Below are 10,494 nucleotides of genomic sequence, written 5' to 3' on the forward strand. Positions count from 1 at the left end.
GTGTGCCTCAACAATATTCCATGCATCGTAATTTTTTTTCTCATAATCAGGTCTTTTTAATGATAATTTTTACATTATTACATCATTATTGTTATTGTTATTATTAACAATATTATTATGATGGTTGTATCAACCCTAAATCTGAGTTGGGGGGGAATGCAATGCAGACAAACAGCTGCATACAGTGCGACCATTTCACTCACATTTGCCCATTCATTTTTGGACACATCACACACCATCGGTGTGTGTACTGTACGTGTGCTGTCATAGCTCCACCTACAGGCCTAATGGAGAACACCAGGATGTGAATGGAGGGTGAATGTGAGGTATATCGTGTAAATAAGTTTTGATTGAATGCAAGACTACACTGTACAAATAATAATAATAATAAGTTACCAGAACGTAAAAATATTGAGTTCAGTTACTGTGCATTAAGGTTTTCAGTTTTCAATCCATAATAAGTTAACACTTTGACTGCCAGGGGGCGTCTTTAGACGTCTTTGCTGGCCATGCTAAAGTTGCCGGGGGACGCTGTACGTCGTCTTTATATCAATATTTCAAAAATCTGCGATCGGATTCATAATGTCCCTCCGCTGGCCTGAGATTCACCAGCAGGACCCACTGAGCTCTCTGGCGGTTCAGGAGCGCCATCTGGTGGCCGATCGGCGCAAGCGCTTAACAGGAAGCGCACTAGAGGTTTTGCTAGACGTCCGTATTGCTTCCGGCCACTCGGTACATGTCCCGTGAGTCTAGCTCGTCACTCTACATAGCGATCGATTGCCAATAACTCGATAAACAACATGATTTGGACGTATATACCATTATACAAGCTGGAGATGGACCGGGTAATAATATATCCCATAATGATAAAATGTCTACTCGACGATGATCGCCCAACGGCGCGCGGAGACTGGGGTGAGTTTCAGCGTGTAACGTTACCGTCTTCGATAATAACTGATATTATCAACATTTGACCCACATTAGATGATTGGTATAACGCTGCCCACGGAATTATAAACGCCCCCTCGCCCATCCGGTCAACATCAGATGACGTGTAGTAACTTCTAGAAGTACGTCTAGTTGGAATTTTTTATATCGCGCTGATTGCCATCAAACTGTATTTCATCATCAATATAATGCATTTGGGGCTATATATCACGTTCTGGAGAAAGCTGCAGAAAGAGATGAAAACATACTTATACATTAGACCATACTTTACTATGAATATGTGAATGAAAAAGTTTAACGTTGCTACACAATGAACAATACATATAGGACTTTGAATGGGCCCTAATAATGGCAATGTAGCAATAGAATTTAAAAAGTTATAGCCCTGCAAAGAAGGGGACTTTCTCCATAGACAAATAGCGCTGGCAATCTATGGTATATCATTAATTTAACCTTAGGCAACCAAAGTGTTAACAGAAAAATAAGTACACAACCACATTATTTCAACCTAATAAAACTATGTTTATTGTCATTGTTTTAAGAACACAAGTTGACTTGTGTAAGATCCTGATCAAACTGGCCAGTATCACGTCTTCATCTGTTTTGGCCCTCCATCCAATTCCTCTGCGTTGTGTCATTTTAATGGTCCTGACGTCTCTCCGACACTGGCTGATAAGATCCTTATCTCCCCCGTTAGTGCAATCCATAAACCATACTAATTCTCCACCTCCGTAAGAATTCGACACTTCGACACCGTGAGATACCTTATGAGGAAAAGCGTTGTTTTATTGCTATAAACAGAACCTCATAATCAGATGTTATCAGATGTTATCAAATTGTATCGTCCTTGAAGAGTCTAATCTAATGATCTTTCGGTGTGTTCGTCTATCGTCCTTTTGTTATTCAGTCCAATAGTGTTCAGGCCTGGTCTTTAGCCTAACCCTCCTCGCGTTAGCCGAAGCTAAAAATGATGTGGCATTCTTCCCCCCCCCCCCCCCCCCCTCTCAATGAGAGGAGAGAGTGTCCTCTGTGTGATCTCAGTCCTACTCGCTCTTGGTCAGATTCTAGTCTGCCCTCCACCCGGAAACACCGTTCGACTTATAGATGTTCGTCGTCGCAACGACGGCCCCGCCTTCTGGTTGTCATGCGACGTGTTGTCATGACAACTGCGTTAATAACCTTTACACACATCTCACATTTCATTAAGATGAACCTCTCTCCCTCCTGCCCTGGGAGACAGTACACTCTAATCTCAGATGTTCTTACAAGGAATGTCAACAAACACCCTCGCTGGCAGTGTATTCAATCCACTGGTCACCATTCTATCACCGTCTTCCATGCACATTTCGATCACCGTTTTAGCTGTGATCCTCTCCCCCCAATCTATACATCACATACATTGAAAAAGCACCCCAAATCTCTCACTTGGTAATACTCACATTGAGTAAAAAAAATTGCTTGTTTTAACATGTGCAATGTTCAATGAAATAGAAAAATAAATAATAAAATGTGTTGATTAATCCCACTGGTCACAATGGTGACCGTAATAATGTTTTTGTTATAAGGCTCTGCAAATGTTACTGAATGATGTAGCAATGTATTTCCAATGTGTCTCAATTAAATATGTGGTAGTAAAAAGAACCTGTGGGAGGATTTCAACAAGATAAATGCGACAACAGTGCAAAATATTTCACTATAATATTTCAAAGCAAAAAGGAAAAAAAGAAAAAAAAAATTATACTGCCCCCTGTGCTTATGAAAATGCCCCCGCGTGCCTATGCAGGCACGCGTGCCTAGGGTTGCCTACCCCTGCTGTATACTATTCACTGTATGCCCTGGTATGTAAAATAAACCTCTTGAATCTATGTTTCAGTTTGTTTGGACCGGAGCCATGGCGGGCAGAAAGAAACGTTCAAAAGTGTGACTGCATTTCACAAAAGTAGATTAAAACAGCGCAAGTTGTAATATTTTCAAAATGTCAATTTCATCCAAGGGGGGAAATACTATCAATATGCTGAAGCATTTGTCAACACAGCATGCCCTTAAAAGTGCAGGAATGTCGGGTTTTTGATGTTCTACGGGCGAGTGCTGCATCTCCTCAACCCTCCGTTACCGAAGGTAGAATCCAATGGTATTATAATAATAACGTTAGCGCCACGCATGCAGCCATAGCAGACGGTTTGATTCCTTGACTAGGACAACCCAATTAAAAAACGAATGCTTTCACTGTATAAATATTCTCCCATTTCATCCATTTTAGATGATGACAATCAGACTGAGGCTGCAGCTAGTGGTATTTATTCGGCATGCAGGCAGACACGCATGCGATAGGCAACACACACGCATGCAATTAGTTCAATTCATGTTCCACCATGAATGCATGAAAGGGGGACGTCGTTTCTGATTATTGATTACCAATAACGGCATTAGCCTCAGGAGTAGCCACATTCGCTGATCGCCTGGTTGGCTATGATAACAAGGCCTGATCAGCGTGTAATTTACGTGAAAAAGATCTTACCTGTGGCTGGTTGGTCTGCAAAAAGGATTTCCCAGTAATCGATCGCCATCTGGTAGATCGATATGTCCATTGGCTGATGCTATATTCCTTTACTGCACACTGAATTCAGTGCCCCAAAACGTATTCCATGCTACATGCTACATGCATAGATTCACCCTAACAGGAAAGTCCATTCGAGATCCAAAAAAATAAAACACCTTTCTGCCACAGGGAACACTGCATTATCGAGACAGCGCCCCTACGAGGATCTGGCCGGTTATGCACTTTTCCGAATTCCAAGAGTAGGGTAAATCTGCAGTGCCGCTCGGTGACATTGAGTAGGTTATTAAAATGGAATAAAAGCCAAAACAACCTTGCCACGGACATGTCCGTGGTTGGCCCTCTACCGTTGGATCCGAAACACGGACATGTCCGTGCTTGGCCGGGAATGTGTTAAGGGGAGTGAGTTTACTTGCAGTACCGCTACGTGCCACAGTCACTTCACAACACATGAAGTCCATTGTGACTGTGGATATACTCACGGACCTCCGTTACACTCACACCACTCGAGGCATCCGGGAATCACGGCACCACTGAAACCGGTCTCATTTGACATGCCCTGAGTGGGAGTCGAACCCCAGTCTCCCGCACCGCGGGCGACATCGCAGACCACTATACCAAGAGGTGAATTCACTTCTAAGTAATGGGTCTGGATGCCTTTTAAGGGGAGTGAGTTTACTTGCAGTACCGCTATGTGCCACAGTCACTTCACAACACATGAAGTCCATCATGACTGTGGATATACTCACGTACCTCCGTTACATATATGTGTGTGTGTGTGTGTGTGTGTGTGTGTGTGTGTGTGTGTGTGTGTGTGTGTGTGTGTGTGTGTGTGTGTGTGTGTGTGTGTGTGTGTGTTGTGTGTGTGTACATGATACTGCAGCCTGGCTCTGGGCCTGACAGAGTGCTGAGTCAGATGTCTGACGGCGAGCAGCGCTCAGAACGGCCCTTTGGACAAAAATAACAGGATGTCTGGGTCAGACGGAGTTGTTCTGTTGCTGTCACATGATGGACTGACCCACGTTTACTGAGGGGGGCTCCTCTTTCTGTTGCTGTCACATGATGGACTGACCCACGTTTACTGAGGGGGGCTCCTCTTTCTGTTGCTGTCACATGATGGACTGACCCACGTTTACTGAGGGGGGGGCTCCTCTTTCTGTTGCTGTCACATGATGGACTGACCCACGTTTACTGAGGGGGGGGCTCCTCTTTCTGTTGCTGTCACATGATGGACTGACCCACGTTTACTGAGGGGGGCTCCTCTTTCTGTTGCTGTCACATGATGGACTGACCCACGTTTACTGAGGGGGGGCTCCTCTTTCTGTTGCTGGCACATGATGGACTGACCCACGTTTACTGAGGGGGGCTCCTCTTTCTGTTGCTGGCACATGATGGACTGACTCACGTTTACTGACCTCCTCTTTGTTAAAGGTTAAAGGTGTTCCTCCCCATAGATATATATAGAACACTAGATAGCTTACCCGCGCTGCCGGCCAATGGAGAGCGACGTCGTCGTAGGGCCGCCATCTTGCTCGAGTCAGCCTTGAGTGAGGGTGAATGATCTGCACAGACAAAAATACTCATAACTCGCTGAAATATTGACGGATTTACAAACGGGTTGGTTTGCTATAAACATCAAATATGTAGTTATGATACTGCAAAAAAATCTTTTTTAAAGATGTTTTTTTTTACAAACCGCTTGAATCATAGCCACGTTAATAATGCTTGTAATAAACCAAACCGTTTGTAGATCCGTCAATATTTCAGCGAGTTATGAGTATTTTTGTCTGTGCAGCTCACTCACTCTCACTCAAGGCTGACTAGAGCAAGATGGCGGCGGTTCAGTGACGCTGGTGATTCCGCCTTAAGCTATCTAGTGTTCTATAGATATCTATGTTCCTCTCTCCCAGGTTCGTACAGTGCCAGTCCAGGGGTTAAAGGTTAAAGGTGTTCCTCCCTCCCAGGTTCGTACAGTGCCAGTCCAGGGGTTAAAGGTTAAAGGTGTTCCTCCCTCTCAGGTTCGTACAGTGCCAGTCCAGGGGTTAAAGGTTAAAGGTGTTCCTCCCTCCCAGGTTCGTACAGTGCCAGTCCGGGCGTGGCCTGTATTCGGCGGGACATCGCGGCCTACATCGAGCAGAGGGACCAGGGCGTGCCGGCAGACTGGGACAACATCTACCTCACAACCGGAGCCAGCGACGGCATCATGGTAACTAAGGCTGAGACCACGTATCGATTTATCGATAACTGCGTGAAATCGATAATTATCGATAACTGCGTGAAAATAATTAGCGATAACTGCGTGAAATCGATAAGTGGCGTCACTTATTGATTTTTTTGCATGTGCACGTGTGGCTTTCATCTGGTCTTGTGTTGTAAACGCAGCGTACCCTTCCTTCACAGCGGTGCCCCCCCCCCCCCCCCCCCCCCCAAACCCAAACAGTAGTTTCAGCTAGTTTGGGAATAAATAAATAAATGGTAGCATTTGTTCCTCCTTATGCACAAAATGCGTATCGAAACTGTGACCCAAAAACCAAGCTACGTATTGAACTGTGGGACTACAAACATGAATGTCAGACTACAAACATGAATGTCAGACTACAAACATGAATGTCAGACTACAAACATGAATTCCAGACTACAAACATGAATGTCAGACTACAAACATGAATGTCAGACTACAAACATGAATGTCAGATTACAAACATGAATTCCAGACTACAAACATGAATGTCAGACTACAAACATGAATGTCAGACTACAAACATGAATGTCAGACTACAAACATGAATTCTAGACTACAAACATGAATTTCAGACTACAAACATGAATTTCAGAATTTTAGACTACATCAATTTCAGAATGTCAGACTACAAACATGAATTTCAGAATTCCAGACTACAAACATGAATTTCAGAATTTTAGACTACAAACATGAAAAAAATAAAACGGACACACCAAAGCTGACCCCAGATCAGGGGTTTGACTCCAGTTGAGATGTTCTGGAGGGTTCTGACTCTGTTTCTCCTCAGAGCGTGCTGAAGATGTTCTGGAGGGTTCTGACTCTGTTTCTCCTCAGAGCGTGCTGAAGATGTTCTGGAGGGTTCTGACTCTGTTTCTCCTCAGAGCGTGCTGAAGATGTTCTGGAGGGTTCTGACTCTGTTTCTCCTCAGAGCGAGATGTTCTGGAGGGTTCTGACTCTGTTTCTCCTCAGAGCGAGATGTTCTGGAGGGTTCTGACTCTGTTTCTCCGCAGAGCGAGATGTTCTGGAGGGTTCTGACTCTGTTTCTCCTCAGAGCGAGATGTTCTGGAGGGTTCTGACTCTGTTTCTCCTCAGAGCGAGATGTTCTGGAGGGTTCTGACTCTGTTTCTCCTCAGAGCGAGATGTTCTGGAGGGTTCTGACTCTGTTTCTCCGCAGAGTGTGCTGAAGATGCTGGTGTCGGGCCAGGGTCGCTCCAGGACGGGCGTGCTGATCCCTATCCCCCAGTACCCCCTCTACTCTGCAGCCATCTCTGAGCTGGAGGCCGTGCAGGTTAGTAATAATAATAATAATAAATTGGATTTGAAGAGAGAAGCGCCTCAAGGACTCAAGGACACTTTACAAGGAGAGAAAAGCTATATAAAAGAGAGTAATAATTTTTTTTTGAAAAAATAAAAATGATGAATATGTGTCTAGTGTAAGATCCTGATCAAACTGGCCAGTATCACGTCTTCGTCTGTTTGGCCCTCCATCCAATTCCTCTGCGTTGTGTCATTTTAATGGTCCTGACGTCTCCGATACTGGCAGATAAGATCCTTATCTCCCCCGTTAGTGCAATCCATAAACCATCCTAATTCTCCACCTCCGTAAGAATTCGACACTTCGACACCGTGAGATACCTTATGAGGAAAAGCGTTGTTTTATTGCTATAAACAGAACCTCATAATCAGATGTTGTCAGATGTTATCAAATTGTATCGTCCTTGAAGAGTCTATTCTAATGATCTTTCGGTGTGTTCGTCTATCTAATGATCTTTCAGTCCAGTCTATTGTCCCTCTGTCTCTCAGTCCAACAGTGGTCAGGCCTGTTCGTTAGCCAAGACCATCCTCGTGGTAGCCGAAGCTACTGATGATGTGGCATTCTCCCCCCCCCCCCCCCTCTGTGATAAGAGGAGAGAGAGAGTCTCTCCTGGTTTCTTCCCTCTTAGTCTCAGCCAGATTTTAGTCTGCCCTCCACCCGGAAACACCGTTCGACTTATAGATGTTCGTCGTCGCAATGACGGCCCTGCCTTCTGGTTGTCATGCGACGTGTTGTCATGACAACTGCGTTAATAACCTTTACACACATCTCACGTTTCATTAAGATGAACCTCTCTCCCTCCTGCCCTGGGAGACAGTACACTCTAATCTCAGATGTTCTTACAAGGAATGTCAACAAACACCCTCGCTGGCAGTGTATTCAATCCCCTGGTCACCGTTCTATCACCGTCTTCCATGCACATTTCGATCACCGTTTTAGCTGTGATCCTCTCCCCCCAATCTATACATCACATACATTGAAAAAGCACCCCAAATCCTTCACTAGTAACAGGAAAAAAACAAATAAGATAAAAAAAGGAAGCAAGGTGCTGTCTAATTGGATGAAGTGGTTGAAATTAACAAAAACAAACAAACAACAAAAACAACAGGATCTGTGGCTTAAAAGAAAAGAGTCAGGGGGGGGGGGCTACTCCCTCTACTCTCTGAGGCCCCCTGCAGGTCAGGACGCGCTTTCACTTCAATTCAGAACAGAAGATCTTAACCCTTTCACTGCCACACGACAGCCGGTTAACCCTTTCACTGTGACAAATACAGAAGGTTAGCCTTTTACTATCACACAACCGACGGCGATGCTCCATCGGATGCTGAGCTAATGATGCTAATGATGGAGCATCACCGTCGGTTGTGTGATAGTAAAGGGTTAACCTTCTGTCGTGTGGCAGTGAAAGGGTTAACGACAACTGACATACTAAAAGATAGAGAACTATTTTCATTGATTTCTGTTGTTGATCGGGTATAAGAGCTGTGATGGCATATCGGGTATAGAGGTTTCTCATAGCAGTTTATTAAATACAACTGGAGAATAATAATAATAATAATAATAATAATAATAATAATAATAATAATAATAATAATAATAATAATAATAATAATAATAACTTCATTTTATATAGCGCCTTTCAAAAGACCCAAGGTCACTTTACACTGGAGAATGAATGCTAAGTAAGTAGGGATGCACAATATTGGCTTTTTTACCGATACCGATAAACCGATATTGTCCAACTCTTCATTTCCGATACCGATATCAACCAATATCAACCGATACCGATATATGCAGGGTCCCCCCCCCCCCCCCCCCCCCCCCCAAAAACGTAATAATTTCAGGTAATTAACATATCTCTTGTCGTGTAAAAACACAACATTATGCATACTTTGACAATAAATAAAATAATCATTTGTTCTTACTTGCTTGCCTGGGTAAATAAATGTAAAAAAAATAATATATATATTTTTTAAACCGATACCGATATTTTCCGATATCACATTTTTATGCCAATATCGGCCGATAATATCCGTAGGCCGATGATATCGGACATCCCTATAAGTAAGTGAATTGTAGCCTCGGTTTACAATTGGAATTGATTTAAATTGACCTACCTCAAACCGCGCCCTCCTTTATCCATCCTCCAATCGCAACCGTTGCCTCCCTCGGGTGGAGCTCGAGATAGGTCGGTCGATTGTAGTTTTGTGGTTTATAATTGGAACTGATTGAATTGTAAGTGGATATCCGTCTGACCCCTGGTTACAGGTGAACTACTACCTGGACGAGGCCAACTGCTGGGCGCTGGATGTGGGGGAGCTGCACAGGGCGTACCGGGCGGCCAGGACGCACTGCCAGCCGCGCGCGCTCTGCATCATCAACCCCGGGAACCCCACCGGTGGGTGGGCTGCTGACACTCTCTCACGCTCACCTGGGACCTGTTGTGAAAATGTACCTCTTCCTGTGTTTTGCATTGTTTTCACAGAACGAGGGGTTGTTTCCACACTGAGAACATGTTAAATATTGTGCCTTTTCTGCAGCTGTGATGACAACCCTCCCTCTTGAAACAAGACCTTCCGAATGGCAGCCACAATCACCAGTTAATAACGTGTGTGTGAAGATATCTTGATAAAATCACCATAGTTAATAACGTGTGTGTGAAGATATCACCATAGTTAATAACGTGTGTGAAGATATCACCATAGTTAATAACTTGTGTGTGAAGATATCACCATAGTTAATAACGTGTGTGAAGATATAGGGCGGCTAGGTGGTGTAGTGGGCAAGGCACTCGCCACCAATGTGGAGACGCTGGGTTCGCGTGTTCGAATCCAGCTCTCCACATTGTTTTCAGTTTAGCTGGTCGTCCGTACTAATACACATTGGCCGTATTACGGGGAGGGAAACTGATGGGTGGGGATTGGGCGTTGTGGACCGCGTCTCCTACAGGTCGGTTGGTGCGCCTGCGCAGTAGAATCAGGAAGTGTCGGGGGCAGCGTGAGCCTCCCACGCGTTACTCCTCGCCACTGAGAGATCGAGCTGCGCAGGTGAAAAGATGCGACTGCTGTTACCTCAAGTATATCTCCATATTAATAACGTGTGTGAAGATATCTCCATAGTTAATAACGTGTGTGAAGATATCACCATAGTTAATAACGTGTGTGAAGATATCTCCATAGTTAATAACGTGTGTGAAGATATCTCCATAGTTAATAACGTGTGTGTGAAGATATCTCCATAGTTAATAACGTGTGTGTGAAGATATCTCCATAGTTAATAACGTGTGTGTGAAGATATCACCATAGGTAATAACGTGTGTGAAGATATCACCATAGTTAATAACGTGTGTGAAGATATCACCATAGTTAATAACGTGTGAAGATATCTTGATAAAATGCGCGTGTACAAGATGATGATTATTTTTTATTATGT

The 10,494-nt window shown here is 44.1% G+C and overlaps 1 protein-coding gene across 3 annotated transcripts in view; it reads left to right on the top strand.

Moving 5' to 3' along the window:
* The window catches only part of LOC311241379 (alanine aminotransferase 2-like), a 77,284-nt gene that overhangs the window by 18,965 nt on the left and 47,825 nt on the right, over positions 1-10,494 (top strand). For all 3 annotated transcript variants that reach the window (XM_084330176.1, XM_084330178.1, XM_084330177.1), the window contains exons 4-6: positions 5,578-5,711; positions 6,922-7,035; positions 9,331-9,460. In XM_084330176.1, the coding sequence (XP_084186302.1) occupies positions 5,578-5,711; positions 6,922-7,035; positions 9,331-9,460 (378 nt within the window). The remainder of the gene's footprint in view (positions 1-5,577; positions 5,712-6,921; positions 7,036-9,330; positions 9,461-10,494) is intronic.

The sequence above is a fragment of the Notolepis coatsorum genome (genome assembly GCF_963971535.1).
Source record: "Notolepis coatsorum genome assembly, chromosome: 15".
Taxonomy (NCBI): domain Eukaryota; kingdom Metazoa; phylum Chordata; class Actinopteri; order Aulopiformes; family Paralepididae; genus Notolepis; species Notolepis coatsorum.